This window comes from Microcebus murinus, chromosome 6 (assembly GCF_040939455.1).
Source record: "Microcebus murinus isolate Inina chromosome 6, M.murinus_Inina_mat1.0, whole genome shotgun sequence".
Classification (NCBI taxonomy): domain Eukaryota; kingdom Metazoa; phylum Chordata; class Mammalia; order Primates; family Cheirogaleidae; genus Microcebus; species Microcebus murinus.
The window spans coordinates 40,218,948-40,244,898 of NC_134109.1; the positions used below are offsets into that span (position 1 = coordinate 40,218,948).

Sequence of the window (25,951 nt, forward strand, 5' to 3'; positions counted from 1 at the left end):
ATCCTTAGTGACCTCAGATATCAGTCACAGACACTCACAGGGAGTGGTCCCAAGGCCTGGTGGGTCAGGTAAGCTGCCTCTCTGAGTCCACTGAGATCAGTAACAAAAAAGGCCCAGATTCAAAGAGCTGGTTTACTCTCCCGTCCCACCTCCATGGGAACCAGCCCTTTTCAGGTTTTTCTCCCAAGACCAGGTCAAACACAACGCAAGACGAACAAATGTGTATCTAATATCTGTTTTAAAAAATTAAAAACTGCACTGCTGGAAACTCCTATTTGGGGTCATTTATGAAGGTATTATCAACTTCCAATCAGGTCCAAGCTTGGCTGGGCCTCAAATTAGTAAAAAAAAACATATATATATTGTATATATTTAAAATTCAATTCTTTATAGGTACAAAGTTATTAAGCGTATTAGTCAAATACACTAATTACTACAGAAATCACATAAGGGGTTAGTCAACAGAAAATACATCAACTGTTACTCTAATCTTAAAGTATTCCAGCATTTCATGGTGATTTGAAATTGACTCTTGAAATTAATGTATTAATATTAAAAAAATTTTGCACCTACACTGTGAAATACAGGCTTAATTAGATAATGCACATGGGTGTAATAAACAGGCAGCTGTCCAAAAATATCACACATACACACCCCACACATTATTTTAATGGAAGCATGATATTGATTTGACAGAGTTAACACAGGACATTGAAAGAATGTGCCTGAGATGGGCAGCTTTAATGGAGAGAAGGTAGGAACATGAGGTCCTCTGCTGATTTAAGTAAGGCTTTTCAGGAAGGGGCCCTGGGAAGTCAGAGGTGGTACAGCCAGAGGGTGTTCAAGGAAGACAAAGTCAGCTAAAACAGTGCTGGGGTGGCCCTGGGGACCAATACTCACCTTCAAGAACCTACCTGTGTGAAGCAAACTCTATCCACAAGGAAACTGACAGGTTTACACTAGCTTTGTGAGGGTGTGTGAATGGAAATATGGAGGGAATCTACCCTTGTAAACAACCCCATCATTCACAATGCCCTGCTCTGCAAGAATAAAAATGGGGGAAATGTGACTCATAAGAGTCCAGCCTACTCAGTTATAATGTCAATTCAGCAAGCAAAGTAATAGAATTGTTTACTGCCAATATATGACCAAAATGTAAGCAAGTGTGGCCAGAAAACAATGGCAGTTATCACATCTATGTATCAGAAATGACATTTTTTGGTATTTGCCTTCCTTATTACCTCAACCCCCACCCTAGCTTACTCCCCACAACTGCTACACAGGGCAAAGAAGCTGGGATTCTGCCTTTGGCTGGTGTACTGGGACATTCCCAGGACCGCTGGACTTGCCTGTTTAGTACCACCGTGGATTATGAAAGACCTTGTTATGCTGAGCTCAGACAGGGCAAACGCAAACACTCGGCCTGGTGCAGGTCTTTAACAAGCCTGCAGTGGCGGCCGCCTGCAGAAAGCATGGTCTGTGGCAGGCCTGCCAACAGCCCTGAGCCAGCTGACCAACTTCCAGCCACCATCTCTTTTCCAAACACCGACTGAACAGACCTTGATTCAGCTCTTATGTTACGCTCTGGTGGAGAACAGCACAGAAGAAGCGCCAAGAGAATGACTTGAGAGAAACCATTGTGGGCACACACCAAGTACATGTTCTCGTGGAATTGTGAATAACTCTGGGGTCCTTTATGTTTGTTTGAACCCTCCATGTCTAGCTGAGAAAAGACATATTTCTTTTTTCTCTCCAGGGAGAATAAAAGCAGGAAAGTAAAATTCCTGGTAATGTCATATCCAGCCAAACAGGAAGGTTTGTAAGCTCAAGGCTGAAAGGTTTCTAGAGCTACATTAAGCCAATCTGAAAATAATTTATTTCCATTTGTTTCATTTCTTCCAAAATGATCATTTCCCTGCTCATTCACCCACCAAGAGAAGAGGAAACATTTTGTAAACACAAAAAAATACAGTTTTTAAAAAACACCTTGATGTGGAGAAATCAGAACCCTCATTTACTGCTGGTGGGAATACAAAATGATGCAGTCACTTTGGAAAACAGTTTGGCAATTCCTCAATATATTAAACATAGAGTCTCCATAGCACACAGCAATTCCATTGTTAGGTATTTACTCAAGGGAAGTGAAAACACACATTTACACAAAAACTTATACACAAATGTTGATAGCAGCATTATTTATAACAGCCAAAGAACAGAAACAATCCAAATGTCTGTGAATAAGCAAAATGTGGTATATCCATAAAATGGAATATCATTTGGCAGTAAAAAACAATGATGATACATGCTGCGGCATAGGTGAACTTTTAAAAACATTATGCAAAATGAAAGAAGCCCATCATGAAAGACCATATATTGAATGACTTCATTTATCTTAAGTACTTGGAACTGGCCAATCCATACAGACAGAAAGCAAACCAGTGGTTGCCTGGGACAAGGTTGGGGCAGATGTGTTCAATTATATGGACAGGAAGGAGGTTAAAACCGTTACCTAAAGTGAGACATTTGGCTTTGCCACAGCTAACAGAAAAACATCTCTACAACTAAGATGACCTTCCTGAGGACACCAAGGGAGGAAGACGCCTGTCAGGGGTCTGTGACAGCAGTCAGCGCTGCCTTGACCCTGCCAACTTGGATGACTGTGAACAGGAAACGTTTACCATCTCTCACAGTGATCCAAATGAACTTAAACCAACATACACAAGAGAGAGGAAGAGGCTTCCCACACCAGGTGCAGAGCTGTTGTCTACACAGCGCCCTCTGCAAACTGTCACCAGACACCTGCTCCAGTCATCCTGGGTCACCACCGCCTCAACCTTACGAAGTCAGCCGAGGTAAACAATTCTGGGAATCGCAGTGAACTTCAGAGGGATATTGGCTCTGTGCTAGCACCACAGGCATAAAAAGATAGCCAAAATTGGGTATGTTGAGTGTTATATTTAGCTGATACTTGATGGCATATTGATTTAATAATGGAAATAGGTGGCCACTGCTGAGAAAAGAGCCCTGAGATTGCCCTTTGATGGGCAGCAAAATCTAGAAAACAGAAGATTTTGCTTGGACAATGCTTAAAATCAGGACAAGCAAGGTAGGCTACAAACACAACAGGGAAGGGAGACAGCACCGGGAGAAACACTGTCTTCTGACCATGGCAACAGCTCTTTACTGCTTTAAAATAAAATTTTAAAGAATAAGCTTCACTATTCCTCCACCTACCCTAAATAGTGAGAGAAGGCCATGCTTAAACAAGACAAGCATTTACAAATATATACCCCTGTAACCCTTTATTTAAGGGCGGAAATATATTTGAGTCCCCTGGTATTACAACATAAACAATTTTTCTTTCCATATAAGTATGTGCTGCACTCACAGCTGGTGGTGGTGTCAGTTTACACCCTCCTTTAGTTTTAGGAATAGCAGTGGGTAGAGGGACAAACAGTGGCCTGCAAGTCAGATAATTGGAGTCTTCATCCTGCTTTGGTGTTAACAGGGTAACCCTGAAACACTCTAGGCATTGCATTTAATCATGTGTGAAACAAGATGGGTGTGGGGTTTTTTTGGGTTTTTTTTTAAACTGTGTAATCCTTTGTAGAAATGAAATCTCACGGAGAACTTTGACAGATATAAGAGCCTGAAGCAGACAGGCTGCTTAAGACTGGAAGGGGTTTGGGGGAAGGGAGGGGTCTTCCCCAAGGTACCTCCTGGAATCTTGGGACTCTACAGCACATGGTAAAAACACTGCTGACAAGCTCCCTGAAAACAAAAACTTGGTCCTACTTTTAGTAAAATATTTTTCCGAATTTTAGCTGAAACCAAGGAAAAAAGACAGAGTGGTAAAAAGTAATGGTTTCTGATCCTCATTTCTTAGGAGTGGGAAAGGGGACCCCAAAGGTATTACATGGGGTCCTTCATTCATAAGCATGTAAATGTCTCCCACATATGTGTGCCTATTTTTCCAAATGAATTTATATGCTGTGATTAATAAAACTGTAATCCATTAAAGTGTTAATGGAATCCAGGATCATGTGGGAGTCTGATTTCTTTTTTGCAATGAAAAAGAAATCATCACACTATAAAAGATCCGAGTCACTGCTACAGAGAAAGAAACAATATTTTGCTTGAATTAAACAATGTAAATTAATCTCTTAAAAATGCAAACTGTGGACTTTTTTAAATTTTTATTTTAAAGATTCTACCACCTACCATGCCAAGCTAGTTAGACCCCCTGTCATTTAGCTGTGGCTACTAGAATATTGCTGTGAGCAGGATTCTGAGGCCCTGTCCAAGCCGGTTAGGAAAGAATGTCACATTTGATAAGCACTGTCTGCCATGGCCTTGTCGAGAACAGCAGGTGGGGGAAGGGACGTGTCTCCTGTATTTGGCAGGCCAGGCTATGTCAGACAATTATCTTAGATGTGAAGATAAGCAGAGAACTGAATCCACACTTGATTCTGTTATTATACTATAAAACTAGAGAGTTTTCTACAGCTTGAGTTGTAATAAGAGGTTCACAATTTTGACTTAATTACTTGTATTTGTTTACCTTGTGACAATTGATAATATAAGGACTTTCTGTTTAGTATTACACTATTTACGAAACAAACAAAAAACCTCTCACTTTAAACAAGTTTATGCCTCCCAACCAGATGATGATACTAAATGAATTATGGCATTACTCTATCATATACTTTGTCACATATTTTTAAGCCTAGGTATTAAAAATGTTTCTTCAGTAGACCAATATAAGAAAAATTATACATTTGAGGACCTTAGTAAACACAAACCCATAATAGCTACCCATCTTGGTAGAAAATTAATGATGTTTTATGATAGAAATTGTGTCAATATTTGATCCACTTAGGATCTACTCCTTTAAAAAATGAAACCTACATAAAGAAAGTTACGAAATGTGAATCCAGTCACATATTCCAATCCAGTCACATATTAAAATTTTTATAACAAGAATTAACAGGGAATGGCTGAATCAGAAAATAAGTGTTTCATATTTCTTAAATTGATTATTGAGAAGTTAATAAAATAATATGGAGCGCCTTACCATTAACAAGAAAAATATGTTTGAATACTTTTAGTCCAGAACTTTACCAGCCACAGAAAAAAAAAGGCTGTTTATAATCATTACTCTGTTTCATATTAAAGATATTTCACAAGATTTTGCCATTATAAGTGAAGAACATAGAAAATTCAGATAAAACATCTCATGGTACATTTTACATTGTAAAGGTGTCATTTATTCACAGAATGTGAGTAAAGTGTCTGATTTTTTTACTCAGAAAGGTGATTGGCACTCTTGGAAATTCTGATCCTTCAGTCAGTTTTATGGAGTCCAATCACTTGGTATTTGAAAGGTGCCTTGGAACAAACAAATCAGAAAGAAATATTCACTTTTTCCAGGCTTAGGAAGATAATGAATTAATGTTTCGGGAGGAGAGAGCAAATGTGACCTCATCCTCAGCATCTTAATCCTTGCTCTAAAGAATCCTCTTGTAACAACTGCTATACCACTGAGTCAAACAATGTTTTCCAAGCAAATGCACAGGAACCTACCTGCCAAAACCTGCCTTTCCAGACAGTTCCACAGGATTTGTATAAGTGTGTATGTATTTGTTTGTTACTTCTTGAAGACAGATAGGTGGGGAAATTCAAAATAGAGTCCCAGAAAATAAAATCTGAACAAAACCATAATACTGAATAAGTTGTCTTCTTTAAAGTATGCTGGGAAACACTGCATTATATTCTATTACTGGGATTACAATAACCCTCTAAAATTTCAAACATAAAGCTCTCTAATGCTTGGAAGAGGATTTATTTCTCTGTTTAAATTAGAACAGACCTAAAGCACATAAGAGAAAACCCATTTCTCCCACAATACTGACTTATGAAATATTGACATAAAGAAAATTGGACTATGATGAGTACAGCATTTTGTAAAATTTAAGTATTATATAGGCAATGCTATAAATTTTTAGCTAAGCATTTGAGTATCTGTTTTACAATACCATTTATAAACAAAATGTACTGGGTATAACATTTCTTTTATCATACAAACCACTATAATATATAAACTTCTCCCTGTCCCCTCATAACATTTGGATTATTTCATTGTTCTACCTCCTTATTTTCCAAACAAGTTTAGTCCAATGGAAAAACTACATGTTATCTCCCTGGCTTCCATGCCTTCAGAAAGGCCTTCTCCTTAAGTGTCACCATCAGCAAAAAAACCTCTAAGATGAAGAAACCAGGCAGGGCTTGTGGCTCACGCCTGTAATCCTAGCACTCTGGGAGGCCGAGGTGGGTGGATTGCTCAAGGTCAGGAATTTGAAAGCAGCCTGAGCAAGAGGGAGACCCCATCTCTACTATAAATAGAAAGAAATTAATTGGCCAACTAATATATATAGAAAAAATTAGCCGGGCATGGTGGCGCATGCCTCTAGTTCCAGCTACTTGGGAGGCTGAGGCAGTAGGACTGCTTGAGCCCAGGAGTTTGAGGTTGCTGTGAGCTAGGCTGATGCCACAGCACTCACTCTAGCCTGGGCAACAAAGTGAGACTCTGTCTCAAAAAAAAAAAAAAGAAAGAAACCAGTAAGGCAAACTCCAGGAAATGCAAATCAGCAATAAAATGACAGAAGCTTGTCTCAGGTTTCCCTCCAGATAACAAGGAAGAGTATGCTAAGATAATTAATTATGCAAAACTGCATAGGAAAAGATGAATATTTCTCCCTAGCTGATTTGTTCATTCCTATGCACCATTTGAATACCAAGTGATTGGACTCTATAAAACTAACTGAAGGATCAGAATTTCCAAGAGTACCAATTTATAAACTATCCTCAATCACAGAGAGATATTTTAGGTCATTTTAAGTATACCTGAAGATCTCATCAGTTTCCTTCCAAGGGGTTTCATGATTGTTTAATGTACTTATGAAACATTCTGGTACTTTCATATTTGCATTGCTAATTAATCTCTTTTCTGATCAGTTCAAAAACATTGAGATTTAAATAGATAAATGGGCAAACAGGCATTTGAGAAAGGAAAAATAAAAACGGCCTGGAAGAAAATTTCTATTTAACAAATTTTTAAAATATAAATTAAAATACAATGTGATAGCTTTTGCCAGTTGTTTAATCATAGATAACTGTAAGATAATATCATGATAGGCAATGGTGAAATGAAAGATGCTTTAATGCCCTATTGCATTCAATAGTGTTAATGGGCAAAACCTTTCTGGAGGAGGACAATTTGGCAATACAGATGATCCTTGACTTACAGTGGTGTTATATCCAAAAAACCCATTGTATGATAAGTTAAAAATATTTTAAGTCAAAAATGCATTTAATACACCTAATCTACCAAACATCATAGCTTAGCCTAGCCTACCTCAAACATTAGGTAGGTAGACACATACATTAGCCTATAATTGGGCAAAATCACTTAACACAAAGACTATTTTATAATAAAGTGTGGAATATCACATAACTTATTAATTACTGTACTGAAAGTGGAAAAACAGAATGGTTGTATGGGTACTCTAAGCACAATTTCTATTGAATGCATATTGCTTTCCCACCATAATAATGTGAAAAATAATAAGTCAATCCATCGTAAGTTGGGGACCATCTATACTTACCAAAAAAAGTTTAAATTATATACCTTTTGTCTCATTTATTTTATTTCTAAGAATTTATTCTAAAAATAATTTAAAACATAGAAAAGATATTCATAATTTTAATGGAGAAATAGGAAAATGATTATATCATCCATAAGATGGAAATAAATGTAGTCATCTAAGAAATTTATTAAGAGTTTTAATAACATGAAAAACACATATGACAACATTTAGTTAGGGGAAAGATGCAAAAGAGTGCAGATAATATATATTTTTCAAACTTCATAAAATTTTTCTCTATTTCTATATATTTTCCTATTTTCTTCATTTTTGCCCCAGTGAGCCTGTATTATATATTATAACCAAAAATAAAATAAGTTTCTGACTTAACAGTTTCAGAATGTCCTTGAAAATTTCCCATGCTGGGCAGGACAACATTTCTGAGAGAAGGGACTACTGTCAGGAAAAAAACCAACATTTAGAAGTGGGCAAAACAGATTACTAGGTATCCTCTCAATGGACTTCTATTTGTGGTCTAACAGGCCCTCCAGGGAGTATCTTTGACTTTTTTGTTTTTAATTAGGCCAGTGGTTCTCAAAGTGTGATTCGAGGAGCCCTGGAGAGCCACAGAACTTTTCAGTCAGTGTGCGTGTTTGTGAAGTTCAAAACTAATTTCATAATAACATTAAGATGTTATTTATAATTTTCACTTTCATTTTGTCAGCGAGTATACAGAATTTTCCAGAAGCTTCAATCCCCATGAAGTCATCACTCAGATGATAGATAACATGAAATAGCTTTTGTTCTTAATATGCTTTAAATGAATTCATAGTTTTAAAGTTTCTCAACTCTAATTTCTAATATAATAAATATATTACTTTAAAAGTTTTTCAATTCTAATTTCTAATATGATATATATATTACTCAAGTCTCTTTGGGGTCTTCAATTTTTAATAGGGTCAACTGGTCCTAAAACTGAAAAGTTTGAAAGCCTACTGGTTCAGGCTATTTCACAGTTTTGTAGGGGCAGGAATTAACTTGCAAAAACCACACAGTGATGTAATGGCTCTTGCCCATAGCAAACCAAATGAATTTGTCTGGTAGTGATACAATTACCTTACACGGCTATAGAAAAGATGACCAAACATTACATTTGATGGTCCTTGAGAATACTAACCCACGTTGTATACAGTAACAAGTTTATTTTAGCATTTCTGATTGTGGATAGATGAGAGACAGATAGACATATATATCTGTTCAAATGCTCCTGTGAATGGGACTTAGCATCTTACTGGTTCCCTCATTAATTAGTGAGTTAAATAAAATTGTTGGCATGTGTTTATTTTAGAATTTTGAGAATCTTATTTTGAAACTCTCCGAAAATTATTCTTTAGCACCAGCTATCTACAAAATCGATCAGTTTCTGTATATGGGGCATGACACTAATAAAAATAAAGAAGAGGGATTAAATAATTAACCAAATTATGTTTTAAAACAAATGTAAGCTATGGTAAATAAGTTCTACTAATTCAACATAACAAACTCAGTCAAGACTCTACTTTCACTCCTAAGTGTACTACAGTATTTTGTGCTACATGTAGCTGAAAATAATACAAACTGATTTGTCAGACATTTAGGAAATGAGAGTTGATTTCCAATACTTCTTACTAGTCTCCTCCTTAGAATAGTTTACTTCTAATGAGTTTCTGCAGTTAACATCACACATTCCAGAAGGTGCTCTATCTTCCATTAATTTAAAAATATTTGTTGTAGTTAGAGTAGAATAAGTGTCAGTATATCTCATTTTATAGGTGAGATATTGAAGCACAGAAAGATAAGTGAATTACCCATAATTACATGTATCAAGAGTGGTTGAGAAAGAATCTCTACAGGTTCACCATTTTCACATAGTTTAGAACACTTTTTGGTTCAAATCAAGTCTCTCTCTTCCTCTCTCCTGTCTCTGTCTTTCTCAGGCCAGACTGTGCAAGTGTGGCCTGCACAGGTGCACACACTCTTGGGTACTCTCCAAGCTAAATTAGTCTAAAAGGTGTTTTCTTTTGAATTATTGATTATATTTTATGTGTTAATAAAGTAGATGTTGTTTAAAGTATATATAATATTTTCATGAAAGCCCCTGCTCTTAAATGCTCACAATTATTATACATGAAATATTGTTTTTATATGAGAAACATAATTTCAAGTAGTCACAAAGCAACCATTGTTACTTTTCTACAGTGAGACCAGAGTGTTCTCAGGCAGGGTTCTGCAAACAACTCTTATCTAAATCCAGCCCACTACCTGTATTGTAAATAAAGTTTTACTAAAAACTTTATTTAAAATTTTTTATTGTAGTTAGAGTAGAATAAGCTATAAATGGCTATAAAGTTTATTATTTATAGCCACACCCATTTGTTTATATATTGTCTATAGGTACTTTCACACTACAATGGCTGAGTTAAATAGTTGGCAGGGACAAAGCCTAAAATACTTACTATCTGGCCCTTCACAGAAAAAGTTTGCCATCCTCTAAGTTTTTATGTTCTTACTTATCTCACTCCAAGGCTATCTTTTTCTCTAAAATAATTTAAATTTAAATTAGATAACCTCTTCTATTTTCTTTCAGTGGCAATCATATAAAATTATTCTCTTAAAACAATATAAAGTTTTACATTTTTTAAAATGGAAGATTTCAATGGTGAGGTTTTTAAATATAGCATACCATGTTCTTTAAGGACATCGGACGTGTCCTTGGAGAGCCTACAGATACATTAATAAAATAACTAGAAAAGGCCCACTGTGAAAAAGCAAGTATTTCATGACCTCAATTTTTAAAATCTGGTCAAAACCAAGAATGCCTTTCTCCTTTAAGAATTTTTTTTTCTTTTAAAAAATTAAAAACCTGATTCAATAAAAAAAAGTTAGGTCAAAGGTTTGATCAAATCCAAACATTAATGTATCTATCTTATGTTTTTAATTTTAACTGCACTAATACACTGTGTATAACACTTAGATTGCTCTTAATAACCGAAATCTGAAAAAACCTGACACATTTGCTTTACTCCTAAATGTATACACTTCTTGAAATATCTATATACATGTGGATCTAGTAAACAATGCCAAAACACATTATCTACCAAATAGCTTTTCTACTTCTAGTGACCAGATAGTTAGTATAAGATGTCAATTATTATAACTAATTTACAGGAAATAGAGGAAACAGAGAAACATGCTGTGCCATGAGTTCCAGACTGTGGGAAATTCTACAGGACAAGTAACTGAGTTTTCTTTCACAAGTTGCAAGGAAAAATACTATAGATTTAGAGAGGTTTAAGGGGCATATGAAACCACTTTATACAAACCTTATTTGAATACTCAGTTGAACAAATGTTAATAAAAGAAGAAACTATAAGACTCAATAGATATTTCATGATTGTTAAAGAATATACATTTAGATATTATTTTAGATATGACAATGGCCTTCTACTTGTGTTTTTAAAGAGTCCTAGTTTTTCAGAGATATATACTAAAATACTGAAATATATACAGCTGCTATTATATGATGTCTGGAACTTGCTTTAAAATAATCCCAGAGTTGAGGGAAAGGGGTTGAAGGTGGATATGAAAACTCAGTCAAGAACTGATAATTGTGGAAGCTGTGGGTACAGAGAGGATTCTCACACTAGTTATACTAGTCTCTCTATATGTGCATGTATGTGGAAAATTTTCAATAAAACTTTTTTCAAAAACTCTTCATTTTCACTCCACTTGAAACAAAAAAGGTAGCAATTAGAAGCAATAAGTCTGAGAGAGAATCATTTTAGAAAGACAGAGGGGGTCCTGAAGCATTGTGAGGTACCATCTATTTTGATGATTTTTGGATTTTGTGTTTTCATTTTAATAATCAAGAGTATAATGGCCATAATGTGTATTGCCTGGTATGACACATACAACTTTAAATGATGTCCCAATACCTTTCCCTTTGTATAACTTCACCCCTCTTTAAATGTAGGTGGAACCAGTGACTATGATGAGATACCACTTCTGTGATTAAGGTATTAATACTTTATATGGTCAAAAGGAGATGATCCTGGGTGAATTTGACCTAATCAGGTGAGTCCTTTCATATTACCCCTTTCTCTGGCTGATTGCAGAAAAGGAAGTCAGAGAGAGGTACTCCAGCTGGTGTGGGAGAAAGCAAACACCCACACTGTGAGCTGCCAATGTGGGCCACATGGCATAGAATGTGGGTGACCTCTAGGAAACGAAAGCAGTCCCTTGCCCACAGCTAGCAATCCTCAGTGCTAGAGTCACAAGGAAACAAATTCTGCCAACCACCAGTGAGCTTAGAAGAAGCCCCTGATCCCCAGATGAGAACTGCAGCCTTGGTTGACACCTGGATTTTGCCTGCTAAGACCATGAGCAGAGAGTGTAGCCACAGCATGCCCAGGCTTCTGACCTGGTATAGTTTTAAGCCACTAAATTTATGGTCATTTATTATGCAACAATAAAACTAATGTGCCTGGATAAGCAACTTACCATCAACTAGTACCATAGCATCTCAAGGCCTACCTTTGAGCATGGGTTTATGATCCCATTGGCACCAAGTATCTAAACATTCAGCAATTTGACTTTTAATACAGTGTTTCTAGAGGATCATAAATCCAAATATGAGAAAACTTGAGCTACCTAATCACTGATAAATGAAATATTTCTCATGCAACACACGGCTTTAGAGACAAGAGTTCATACTTGAATGTTTTTTACAATATGAAGACTTCTAGAGCAGAAACATCCTGCAAAATAATCAAATGGAACAAGTTTAAAGCAAACTGTGACTAGACCAAATGCATCTCCAAAACCTTAGCTTATTATCACAGCAGATATAAAGTAGAACAAGGCTTTTTATCTTTTAATACCCTAAGCTCATGATTAAGAAGTATCAGAAAAGCATGGGCCAGATTCCACTACAACAAAAATTTCTTTATAACAAAGTTTTCCATACTTCAGATCGTCCATAATTATTAAGGAATTATCACAACTATTCTTTGCAAATATTAAACATCTGTTTAATTAGAAGAAAAATTGAGATGTACATGAAGATAACAAATGGAAAAGTAAGTAATATTATCCCTAAGGCTTAAAAATCTGTTTCTAAGGTTCTACTTGGTCTGATTCTTTTTAATATGTTTTTTAAAATAGATTTATTAAAATATACTTCACATACCATAAAATTCATCCATATAAAATGTACAGTTTGGTGGTTTTTAGTATAATCACAAATTGTATAACAATTACTACTACTTTTAGAACATTTTCATCACCTTCAAAAGAAACTTCATATTCTGTCTTTTAAAAAAGATTGCCCTCCCTTTCTTCAACACTATGTCATGCTAACAAATTTCCCTAGTAGTAGAAAACCTTGGCCATCCAAGACTCAAAATCAACATTTTGGAAAGAAAAGAAATGAGGATAAAAGATTTAACCATAGGCATAACAAATATTGAAAAAACTGATTTGGGATTAGAGTATTGATTACTATAACTGATGTTGTAAACATTCCTTTGAAAAGATGGATATACTCCAAATAAACAAAACATGAAACCAACTGCCAATGAAAGCAGAAAGCCTTTCATTGGGGGAACTCTTCACCTGTTGAACAAGGTAATCTGTTTATTTCAGGAGCTAAAGACAGGATAATCTGAGTTCTATTAATATTTAAGTAAAACAAAATTTCTGGCCAGGTGTGGTGGCTCACACCTGTAATCTCAGCACTTTGGAAGGCCAAGGCAGGAGGATTGCTTGAGGTCGGGAGTTCAAGACCAGCCTAGAAAACATAGGGAGATCCCATTTCTTAAAAAAAAAAAAAAATTATGTGTTACAAGGGGAAAAAACTGAAGATTTCTCTAAAAACATAAAACATTCTGAAATGTTCACATTCAACATTGAAAAAAGTTTTTCACGACAAATGAACGATGTTTTAACGTGTTGTTTCCAAGGCTTATAGGAAAGTCCATAAAATGCCCAATATATTTTCCCCTAAAAATTAGTCATTTCCTTGCCTTTGTTATGCTTGCTAGAAGTCTGGATCTGAAATTCTATCTTAAAAAAAAAAAAAAAAAATTTATTCTATTCCCCACTCCCAACCCCCACTTGGTCATTATAACTCTGGGCCAAAGACAAGGTTCTACATAGGAATGTAGCATTGGCACATAGCATAGGCTAAGGAAGGAAACTTGCAACAAACAAACCTACTCCATGTTTATGAAGCCAGAGGAGAGTCTGATAGGAAGCTCACAGAGTTTGAAATATCCTAGATCCTTTCCAGACTTCTTTAGATTCTTTTCTAGAATAGAAGCTAGGAAGAGCAATTTATTGCTACTCTTTCACCCACGTTTTATGTCAAGGATGCTTATTTGTTGACCATTTGTGATCGGGTGGCTTCTGTTTCCTTTCCTTTTAAACAGTAAGTTAAAATGTAAATTTAATTCTCTATAGGTTTAGAGTTAAACCTGCCAAAATATAACAAAGTGTCAAGATTATTAGAAGCATGAGGTTCAGTGTATTCAGCAGTGCACACTATATAACATGTAAGAGACCTTTCGATTTGACAAACTCAAAATTCTAAAACAGTAAAAAATATATTCACACAAAAATAGATGTGAAATTTACAAAAGCAAAGATGTGCACGTAACTAGCTAGGCAGCCAGCCCCAGCACACATCTGCAACCATAACCGCATTTCCCAAACCCAAGATCTTTTGCTCTTCCCACTTGTTTTCAATTCTGGCTAAATGTCAGAATCACCTGGGGAGCTTTGAAAATCGTGGAGATCGGGGCCCAACCCCAGATCTACTGAATCAGCATCCCTGGTCATCTCCACTTTTTATGTCCACCAAGGAAAATTATGATGCCCATTCAAGGTGGAGAACTGTAAGACCAGATAGAGTAGAAGAGGAGTGGGGTTCCCTTGGCAGTCGCACCTATCCCTCTGAAAAGGAACTCTGCTTTATGTTTTAACTGATACCTTTACATTTTAACTGAAACTGTATGCTTCCCCAAGCCTCAGCTTTGCATTAGTTGCTCAAGAAAGGAGGATGGGTTGGTTAATTAAAATCTTACATTTTCACTTTGTACCCTGACAATCTTATTAATATCAATGTTTTTCTGAAAGGCAGGGCAAGTGTTACCAAAGCCCAAGTTTTAGAGTCTAGTTTTAAAAACATTCTTGTTTGGGGAAGGAAAAAAAATGGAACATCCCTCTGTTAATCCTTTTCAGAGCTCTTCCCACATTGCTATCATTTTTAAAGGCTGAAGACCTTTTTTCCCCCAAAAGCATTTTCCTCTTGGACAATGACAGACCTGGCCTTTCCTTTCCCCCAAAGCCTCATCTGCCTTATCCACAGATAACATTACTGACCTGCCAACACAGGCCACGGGCTTCAAAGCTGTTTACCCGCCAGCTCTGGTGGGCCTACCCTGACCCAGCATCAGTGTCTCACAAAGTCTCCTGTTGTGACCAAATACATGTCCTTAAAATGTGGCTGGCCTCCCAGGCTGTGGTCATGGAAGAATGGAGAAGTGACCCCAAAGGGTCCAATCCACTGACCTTTACTTTGCTCTAACCAACTGCCCAAATAAATAAAAACAGCGGGGTAGCTAGGTTTCCCAGATGAATTCCAATTTATCCCTAAAATAGCCAAGCCTAGTTCAATGTTTAAAGTCTTCAGGCCATCCAAAATCTGTCAAATGGCTCTCAACCAGGGTTATATTGCCCCCAGGGGGCATTTGGCAATGTCTGGGTACATTTTTGGTTGTCACAACTGGAAGAGGGGGTGCTACTGGCATCTAATGGGTGGAGGCCAGGCATGCTGCTAAACATCCTAGTGTGCAGCACAGCCTTCCTCACAACAAAGACTGATCTGGTTTCAAATCTCAATAGTGCTGAGGTTGGGAAATCCTGGAGTACAGTACAAAAATGGGTCATTTTGCCATCCCACTGCTAGATACGCCTTTGAAGAGACTCTCATCCCAATTTAATTCAGTTTAAAATAGGAATCACAAACTCAATGCCTTCGAGGGCCAAGGAGGGAAAGAAATATCACATAAGCCAAATGGTTGTGCGTTAGGCAGTAGGATGTTGTAAGGTCTGTGACAAATCAGTATAAAGGCTCACTAAGTATCATTCCATTTTTAAAAATAATACTGTGCTGGCCAAACAAAACATGACAGCTGGCTACATTCACCCTGTGAACTCCTGGTGGTCAAACTCTGGTTTAAAGTGATGGTCAATTTAAACAGAACTGGATGATCACCAAAAGATACTGTCTAGCTTCATCTCTTACATTCTATGGAAACTCCTGAGCTGTTCAGTTAAAAATATACTAAGGATCAGATCTTGGTGATTTAGTTGCAGACAAGAATGTGGTCTCAGGTACATTGTGCCAAGGCAGGGGCCAAAGTTGGAAACTCTGGAGGTGAAAAAATGGAGTTCCCCTTCACTGATGTCCATTTTAGGGAAACCCAGCATATGATACCTTGATATTACCACAATGTCATATAAGCGAGGTCATTATTTTAAGAAGATACTGTTCTCACAAAAATTCAAAGTTTTTACCCAGTAAACAGCTTATTCTATGTTTAACAGATGAGGAAACAGAGGCTCAGGAATTTTAAAGGAATTACCATGATTACCCAAATCTGAGCCTAAAATCAACTGCTTGCTTATCCACCCTCTGTGCAATTGCAAAGCACCAACCAAAAGGTGAAGAAATTTCTTCATTCAAGGTGTCAAGTATTCATGACTAAAGAAATACACAGAGATTAAATTAAACCTACTTGCTATTATCCTCTTTCCCCATCAGAAAAATCATTTACATGTTTGCCCCAAGTTACAGTTTTAAGATCTCTTTTCCACATCACCAGAAGCACCACAAGCAGGTTAAATATCTCCAGCCCTCCTTTCAGATCAGGCTGTTGAAAAGAGAGCCAAATCAGCAAATGGAAACACAAGAAGGAAGCCCCGGTATGAATTCTTGCATGTATGTGTGCTTTCTGTTAGTGGAATTCCTGGCCTGAAGAGACAGCATAAACAAAGGCCATCCAGAGGGAAACAAATGATAAGTGAAACCCAGTAACTCCCTCTGTCCTCCCCTCCACCTACTTCCCTCAACTTGCTCCGTCAGAAAAACAACCTGAGCTGGGGAGAATTACTATGTGAGCTACCCTCTCCCTGCTGCCTCACAGCTCCATATTCTCAGTTAGAGGGTTAAGGGTGATGACGTGCTGCTTCTTAAGGTCGATGATTGAGGCTCTTGAGATATAGACCTTGGCAGACTGGAGACAGCCATCTCACCCTGCCACAAGGAGGCCAGGAGAGCAGAACTGGCAAATTACAATCCAGGGAAAGGTGAGATATGGAAGAAAGGTAACTGCAGTCACAGCCTGAAAAGAAACTGGGTGAAATTTAAAATTTAAATTTACATGTTTTAAATCAACCCCTTAACAGAAAATGTCATAGGCAAGGCAGTTTCTTGCCACAATTCCTAGAACTGTGTTCTAGGAACTTAACTACTAGTTCCTTAACCAGTAGTTAAAAGTGTCACCTACTCACAGAATCTCAAGCCCTAAATGGGTCATAGAGTTCTTCTAGTGCAATTCAATCTCTGTTCTTGATTTTTAAAATACAAAAATATGACAGCAGGCCTGTTCATCTAACCTTCTGAAAACATGCTGCAATGCAGTCAGTGTCAGCCACAAGCTTCAATTCCAGCATTAATTCCAGATCCTCTCTGACTTTTAGTTCATATTACGATTGAGTGCTGAGCAAAGTACCTCTAATGCAAATATGATTGCCACACAAACAGGATGGGGAAACAAAACAGAAATGTTAACTCTTGTTGCTTTTGCCACCATCATCTTAAATAAACAACAGTCACTAATACTTGGTTAACTGTAGCTGCATGCCTTTTTTTTAAAATGTATAATCAGCCGGGCGCGGTGGCTCATGCCTGTAATCCTAGCTCTCTGGGAGGCCGAGGCAGGCAGATTGCTCAAGGTCAGGAGTTCGAAACTAGCCTGAACAAGATTGAGACCCCGTCTCTACTATAAATAGAAAGAAATTAATTGGCCAACTAATATATATAGAAAAAATTAGCCGGGCATGGTGGCGCATGCCTGTAGTCCCAGCTACTCGGGAGGCTGAGGCAGCAGGATTGCTTGAGCCCAGCTGTTTGAGGTTGCTGTGAGCTAGGCTGACGCCATGGCACTCACTCTAGCCTGGGCAACAAAGCGAGACTCTGTCTCAAAAAAAAAAAAAATGTATAATCAATTGCCTCGAACAGAATTGTATGACTTTTTCTGTATCCACAATTGCACTAACTTGCATGAGTAGAGAATGCAGCAAGGTCCTTCAAATGGTTTAAGTTGTCCATTTTATTTCCTTAACTTCTTACAATAAGGTTTGTAATAAATTCTCAGGATTTAGAAGAACCCCTAGTCTAACTCTTTTGTTACAGAATTGCAAGTTCTAATTTAACTCATGTCTAGTCATAACACTACTTGGTTTTACCAAATCTCTATGAAACAAATACAAATTTAAGCCTAGGCACATAGGAACAATCCATCTCATCTGGTAAATGACATTGGCCACCATCCTTCTCTCTTCTTCTTGGATGCAAATATGCAGAACTTTATAGAGGAGTAAAGCCCAGAAATGGCACCAAAATACACACTGATGACATCTGTCATTCCTCTAAGACCAAGGCTATGGGCTCTGGCAAACTTTTAGGAAGCTACCTCTAGTCCTGACCCAATCTCTGCAGGAGAACACCCATCAAAAGCATACAGTTCCTTGGCAAACTGCTGGCAAAGCCCTGCCTCTAACTTATGCAGCCCCCTACCAGTTCATTTTAAAATATGGCACCTTCTTTTGCTCTGATGGCTGTGTACTGATACATCCACAACCTACTGTCTACTCCCCGTTGTGGCCAAGAGCATGAGTTAAAAAAAAAAAAGCTGACTAGAATTACAGGTGCAGTTTGTGGCTCCAAAACAAGGCAAAGCTAACTCATGCCCTCAATCTAGTTTGTACATCACTAAAAAACTGAACTTAGCCAACAAGCCAGAATATAAGAAGTCATCTCAGAAAATAAAAGATGGACATCTGTATTATCCCAACAATGCTCAAAGCTAGGATCTAGGCTATCTACTCTTGTAAGTCAAAATTCAGAAAGTCCATCAGATGGGCAACATTTTTCAAATACTCTGCAGGTATTTTTTTTTTTTTAGAAATAAAAAGGACAAAGACCAGTTTAATAGGTGACCTTAATTGTGTGCCTGGTGAAATATAGGTAAACTTCAACTCCAATCCTGGTGCAATTTATAGAACAAAATGAGCTCAGGTATTACCAAAGGTGAATGACATACTTAGGAAGTGTAACAAGATGAATAATTAAGACAAAAAAGCATTTGAAGTCAGTATCTGTTGAATACATACTATGTTTGAGTATATAATGCCTAACAAGCCTCTTGTTTTCATTTTCCCTTCCTGGCAATATGCTGTTAGCTTTCCTATTATTTCCTTGTGTTTTAGTCAATTGTCTTTATTAAATATTGTCAAAGTGGCACAATATACAGTTGTAAGCCAAAAGGAAAAGATCTATTGTAAGTCAGGATATCACACCAACTACATTGGACATTGAACTTACTTCCCTAGTTTTCCACATTAAATTCACAATGGTGGCTATGTTTTAAAAGAATTGCAATTGTTTATTTGGCACCAAATTTGCTCCACTGTAACAAGAAATAAAAGTCTTCTGAGGTTTGGGGGGAGCTTATTTTAATATCTAATGATATCCAATATTAGATTACATGTTTGACTACTGCTCAAGTTTTCATTTATTTTCTTTATAAAAGAGCTTTCACAATTTATGTTAAGACAACAGGGAAAGGGGAAAGTGAGAAATTATGGACTCTCTTAACTCTCAATGCTGGCTTCTGTGGCCCTGTTCTGGGTGAGAAGATCTTTTATCAAATGAAGGATTCAACCTACTGAAAAATTTTCTCACTTAACAAATAGGGTCCAATGCTGGACAGGCTCTAAATAGATTTAGAGACATAAGAGCATTTCCTTTTTCAAATAATTTGCCTATCATTCACATAGCAAAAAGGGGAGAGCTCAAAAGTTTTGTCATTCAAATACTCAAATGCAACGTTTTTAATCTCACACAACCTTTTCTGTTCTAGAAAATCAGACTATAAGAACGCATGAAATGAAGAAGCAACTTTACTCTCAATCAACCCAGGACTCACTGACCCAACACTGTCTCAGAATTAAGAGATACAAAAGAAGCTGTGATCCCTCCAACTCAAGTTGAAAACAAAAAAATAACATGCAAGAAAATCAGAAGCCGGGTGTGGTGGCTCACCCCTGTAATCCCAGCACTCTGGGAGGCCGAGGTGGGCCGACTGCTCGAGATCAGGAGTTCGAAACCAGCCTGAGCAAGAGCGAGACCCCATCTCTACTATAAATAGAAAGAAATTAATTGGCTAACTAATATATATAGAAAAAATTAGCCGGGCAAGGTGGTGCATGCCTGTAGTCCCAGCTACTCGGGAGGCTGAGGCAGTAGGATTGCTTGAGTTCAGGAGTTTGAGGTTGCTTTGAGGTAGGCTGACGCCACGGCACTCACTCTACCCTGGGCAACAAAGTGAGACTCTGTCTCAAAAAAAAAAAAAAAAAAAGAAACTCCATTAAAAAAAAAAAAGCAGCAGCAGCCAGGCAATGGTATAGTATGCAAAGAACTAGACTGCCTGGGTCCCTAACCTAATCTGCCACTTATAGGTCATGTAGTCTTAGCTAGCCAAGTTCCTTAACTTGTCCATGCCTCAGTTTCCTCATCTGTAAAATAATGATAAAAGTACCCACCTTATATAGTTGTGAGGAGTCAGTGATGTAGCCTATGTAAAGTATTAGAAAGGACTTGGCATGATGTAAGTACCTCATATGCCCTATTAGTATCACATTAGCTATAAGTGTTGTGTGGTCAGGCTAGGGCTCTAAGGAGGAAGGGGGCAGTGTGAAAGCTGGGACAGGCAGGGAAGGCTTCCTGGAAGCTATGACATCTGAGCTGGATCTGAAAGCACAAAGAGAATTTAGATAGTCAGAGGGTGCACATACCAGATGAGGGCAGCCATTACTGCAGAAAGTCACAGAGAAGGGTAAGACCTAGGAACACTCAAGCATCAACAAGGAAAATAAGCTCACCAAAGCTGTGTATATTTGGTAACTCCAGATGAACCCGGTGTGGAGAGTTGGGGAGGCCCTGTGCACTTATTGGCTGTGCTCCTAGGATTTAACTAACATTTAGCTCATTTTTAGATACATGTTCTATGAATGCAAACTCGTGTACTATGAATACAAACTCTTCCTGAAATGCTCTGTTCTCTGCTTCCGGAACAGTGGAAAGGGTACTAGAAAATTAAAATGTAACACTTTTTTTCCTTTGACTGCAAAAAGAGTCTGCTGGAGTGGAATGTAGGTCACCAAAATCGACTTGCACCTCATCATCATCTGTCCCTCTTTCAGTGGGGGTACTAACAAGGTGTTAGCTTGGAGGAAGTGGGGTTACTTTAGGTCCATCCTTCAATTCTGGTCTCTGTCAGCAGCATCAGCCACTCCAAATAACACAATCTACATAAAAGACAGTACACTTGCTAAGTGAATGTACCTTCAAGAGAGGTAGCCTCCACCCCAACTTGTCCCAGCCTGATCAGCCAGCCAGATATTATCCCCAAGCCACATAGAGAAACTGCCCTCAGTACCAATTTCTTTGTTTGTTTTTTGTTTTGTTTTGTTTCCAATTTCTTAAACAGTACCAGTGCAATCAGTTGCCTCTCAACTTTGAGGTCTCAGGGAAACCACTAAGAACGGATGTTATGAGTATTTAAGATAGACGTTCACTTAGGAGATTTCCTCCATTACCGAGTCAGAAATTGCAATACCAAAATAAGTGACAGTAGTCCATGTTCCTCATCCAAAGAGGGAAGATGTTCTCATCCAAAGAGGTGCCGCACCCCTCTAGAGAGAAAACAAGCTTGCTAACATAAGGCAGCCATCTTGCTTTGTTTCCTACAGTATAAAGGATAGACTTAACACTTGGAAATACCAGAGCATGGCTGGAAGCCATGAGCCCCACAGCAGTTACAAGCTTTGTGATTATTTCCTGAACCAAACACCTAAGGCATTCAGTGGTACCAAGCTTTGTTGCAAAAGCTTATTTCCTCTGCTCTAACAGCTATAACTTTCAAAGCGTTTTCACAGAAAACCTCAACATTCTCTTCATACTCTATACCATCCCCAAAATATTTACAAAAATGAAACACTTTCAATCTTAACTGTGTTGTGCTTGTTCTGACATATTTGTTCTGAGGACTATAGTATCAACACTAAAGCAGCCTTTTAAACAAAGTAGCTCAAATAAAACTACACAGATACACACACATTCTTAACACCTAGAACGTGTCCGCTAAACAAGAAAGCCAGGATTCAAATTCTTTAGCACCTATTCACTGAACTCCTGTAAGCACCACCCAAGCATGTGACCCACAACGCCCTCTCCACTATCACACCTCCTCACTAATTTATACTGCTGAAAATCCAAAGAATCCAACTACTGGATAACACAATGTTACAAATATTGGACAAATGTTCTTTCACATCAGTCAACCTGGGACAACTGATCCTGTTCACAGAACAACTCTACCTCAGGTAAGGGGATTATTGTTTCCCAGCTCTTCTGGGAGCCATTGGTGGCCTCGCAAAAGCCTCTAGAGAGAGCCTTGGTCTCTCTTTCTATTCATCTGTCATATACCTCCTGGGAAAGTTATCTGGGACAAAGATAGTACAACTGAGAGAAATCTAGAAGTGCCTGGTTTGGGATAATAAGAAATTATAACTAGAAAACAATAGTCTATGTGAGTGAATGTATTTTAAAAGCAAATAATTACAAAATACATCTCTATATTTCAAATGCACAGAAGGTCTTTAATGTCAGACAGGACTTCTGGGTTATATCAAAAAGAAAACGCTTGACAAAAAGCAAAGGAAAACATTACAATGGATGACAAAACTATCAGCAGAAAGAATACAGACCTTAGATCTCTAATCATGGGTCTATTACTTAATACTCATTCAACAAATATTTATTAAAGACCTACAAATGAACAAACTGCTAAATGCTGTGGAGACAGAAAATGACAAGACAAAGACCCTGCCCTCAAGGAGCTTATAATCTAATATGGTAGACAAACAGATAAATGAAGAAAATTCTTATTTAATGATAAGTTCTAAAGATAAAAACAAAGAGTAACTGACAACTGACCCTGTTTTCTCATCAGGATGTAATCACCTACTTAAAACAAGATGATGAGTGTCGAACACCTGGCACACAGCTTCCCCAAGCATTTACTTACACATGAATGCACATTCATAGACACTCAATGTATACACACTTTCCCCCAAAACTGCAACTTCTGTGATAATGCACTTTGGTATAAAATGAAAACAGAGTAGAAACAAAATATTTGTATAATTCAACTATATTTAATGCCATTAGGTTACAAATAACTGCACTCATCAAGAATTGTATTAATTAGAAGAGTTCATATACTGGGATAGTGGTAACATAAACAATATTATAAATAGTAATATTGCCTTGTCTACTTTGATGAAGTACCAGTCATGAAGAACCAGGCTATTTTGCCATACGAGTAAGGCTGAGATATTAACACAATGCCATAGTGTCAGAAGCTGGGTTTAAACCCTCATCTTCAGATTACATTGAGGAAGAAGAAGAAGAAAAATAAAAGACAATATCCAAGTCTTGAATCACAAGATTTTATACCTAGAATCAACTTTATGAAACCCTGTATACCCCTCTCCTCATGTTACCAATGAGGACACCGAGGTCCTGGGCGGTAAAGGGTTAACTCCAGAGTGGAGTAGCCGGCAGTGACAGAGCCTGAGTGCTTCACTCTCAAGGATCTGCATCCTCTAGGCTGGTATTTCGATTTATGAGAACCACAAGGGATGACAGTTGACTTCCAAAATTCAACTTCAGTCTACGGCCACACCACCCTGAACGCGCCCGATCTCGTCCAAAATTCAACTTCAGTTATTAATTCTCCCTAATCACTTCCAGTCAGCTGTACCTAGGGCAAATTAAGGACCTTTACTGGTGACCAGGGAGCTCCCTGTATGCAGAGTAGGGGAGAGCACCCTCTTTCGAGGAAGCTGCCTTCAACACCATCAGCTGCTTTACTGGGAAAAGGATCCGGCTAGCCTGAAAGGGAAAAGAGATCTTTCATGTTGTAATTTTCAGACTTTGCCTCAGGAAAAAGGTGCCAAATAATTAGCTTCAGGGAGGAAGGTGGAGAGATGAGGTATGGCACGCCAGAGGGAAAGCGGTCTAAGAACTGTGTCCAAGCTATTTACGAGAGAATGGGGAGAGTCCCGGGGCTGCGCACGGGGCGAGGAGGAAAGAGCAGCTGGGCCCAGGGCAAGCATTTGACCACACCCACTGGCCACGCCCTCCCAGCTGCCCGCAGAGCCACATCGAATCGAAACAGCAGTGGCAGCAGTTAAGATTCCGAAGGCAGATCGCCATGGCAACGGGATTCATCTTGCAAGCAAACTCCGCTTCAATTCACTGGGTCTTGTGCTCGAACCTCAAGAAACTACCAGCTCAATGACAGCAAAACGGTCACGGGCGGCGTTTGCTCTTGGCGTTCTCCTGAGGATGGAGGCGGGGGAGGGGGCAATGGAGTGCAGCACTCCATTCCTGAACCCACAAAAAATATTTTATGAGGCAGGAGACAGAACACCCCAAACCCGGGCTGTGAGCAACTTGAGAAGAGACCTTAGCAGGGTTTGATGAATGAATCAACGAACGAATGACGGCACTACGGCAAGGGAAAGGAAATCCAGGGGAGCTTAGAGTTCCGGGCCTCGCGCACTCTGCAGTCGGAGGGCAAGCCGACGGGTTGCCGGCAGCTGGCTTTCGGCACCCGCTGGGGTAAGCCCGATCACCCAGCCGTCCTGCCCCACGGCGAGCCTTCTCGCTAGCTTACCCGACACCCCAACCCTCCTACCTCCTCCTGGCCCAGGCTCCGGGGCACGCGCTGCGCCCCAGCCCGGGCGCTCCTCGCGAGGGAGCGACCGGCGGGCTGCGGCGCGCTCCCCGGAGAGGGCCGGCTGGCAGGAGCGCTCCGCGGCGCCTCGCTCCGGGTCCGCGGGCGGCGCAGCCTCCCCTCGCCGCTGCCCGCCAACACCCCGCGCTCCCCTGCAACGCCCCATTTCCCTCCACTCCCGTCACACATTTAACTCCAACTTTGCCTGAACCACAGTCACCCCGCCCCTTTCGAAAGGGGCTTGAAGTGCGGGTGGCCGGGTGGCGGGGTTCTGCTGGGGCCGGAGGGGCACACGGGTCCCTCCCTCCCCGTCGCCACCTCCGTGTGCAGCGAGCCTGCCTCGGGGTGCTCGCTCTCCGAGGCGCAGGGCCAGGGGCTCGCGGACGCTGCCGCAGAGCCCGCAGCCCCAGCCCCGGGAGCCGGCAGCAAAGCGGCGAGTGGTACCCGGCCGGCTCCCGGGCGTCCGAGAGCTGAGAAAGAAAGGAGGGAGGGACCCTCGTCCTCGGGGGCGCCTTCCTCTGGGCTCGCCGGGCTCTGCGCTGCGCTGCAGCCATTTTCTCATCCCCAGCTTGGCAGCCGGGAGCTGTCTGCATCCCGTTCCCACCCAGACCCAACCTGAAGGACGGGTTTAATATTTACCTAGTGGCCCGGGAGCTCCGGGAGGCGGCGGGAGGGCACGCCGCGAACGCAGCGCCCGGCCCCGCGCAGCACGCCCACCCCGCGCCACCGCGCGGTGCCACTTAATGAATGAGTGCGGCGGGCGAGGCGGCGCGTCCCCTTACCTGAGCAGCCCCTGCATGCTGGAAAGGCGGCTCTGCGCTCTGGGTACAATGGGATCCGGTTAAACAGTTTCCTTCACAGCCTCCCGTAGGTTACCAACTCGCAGGTGACATCACCCTCTCCTCGCCTGATAGGGTACAATGTGGCGCCCACTGCGCATGGACCCTCCGGCCGGGCCCGCTGACCCCTGGGAGTTGTAGTCCCTACCTACTAGCGGGGCCGGGACGGCCTCGCTGCTGGGGCTCGCGGAACTACACCTCCCGAAATGCTGCTCGGCCTCTCCGGCCCCGCCCCTCGGTCCCGCCCCCTCTGGGACCCGCCCCCTCCCCGCCTTCCAGC

General features: G+C 39.8%; 1 protein-coding gene across 5 annotated transcripts in view; it reads right to left on the reverse strand.

The window, feature by feature from the left end:
* The window catches only part of DAAM1 (dishevelled associated activator of morphogenesis 1), a 166,944-nt gene extending 141,205 nt beyond the window's left edge, over positions 1-25,739 (reverse strand). For 2 of the 5 annotated variants that reach the window (XM_012785657.3, XM_012785654.3), the window contains exon 1: positions 25,615-25,739. Coding sequence is in view for 2 of the 5 variants with exons in the window: in XM_076003998.1 (XP_075860113.1) it covers positions 24,794-25,021 (228 nt within the window). In the remaining 3 variants the exon portion in view is untranslated. Of the gene's footprint in view, positions 1-24,793; positions 25,209-25,471; positions 25,573-25,614 lie in introns of those variants that run through there. The other 3 variants (XM_012785655.3, XM_076003998.1, XM_076003999.1) reach the window with 3 other exon arrangements.
* Positions 25,740-25,951: the final 212 nt, after the last annotated feature.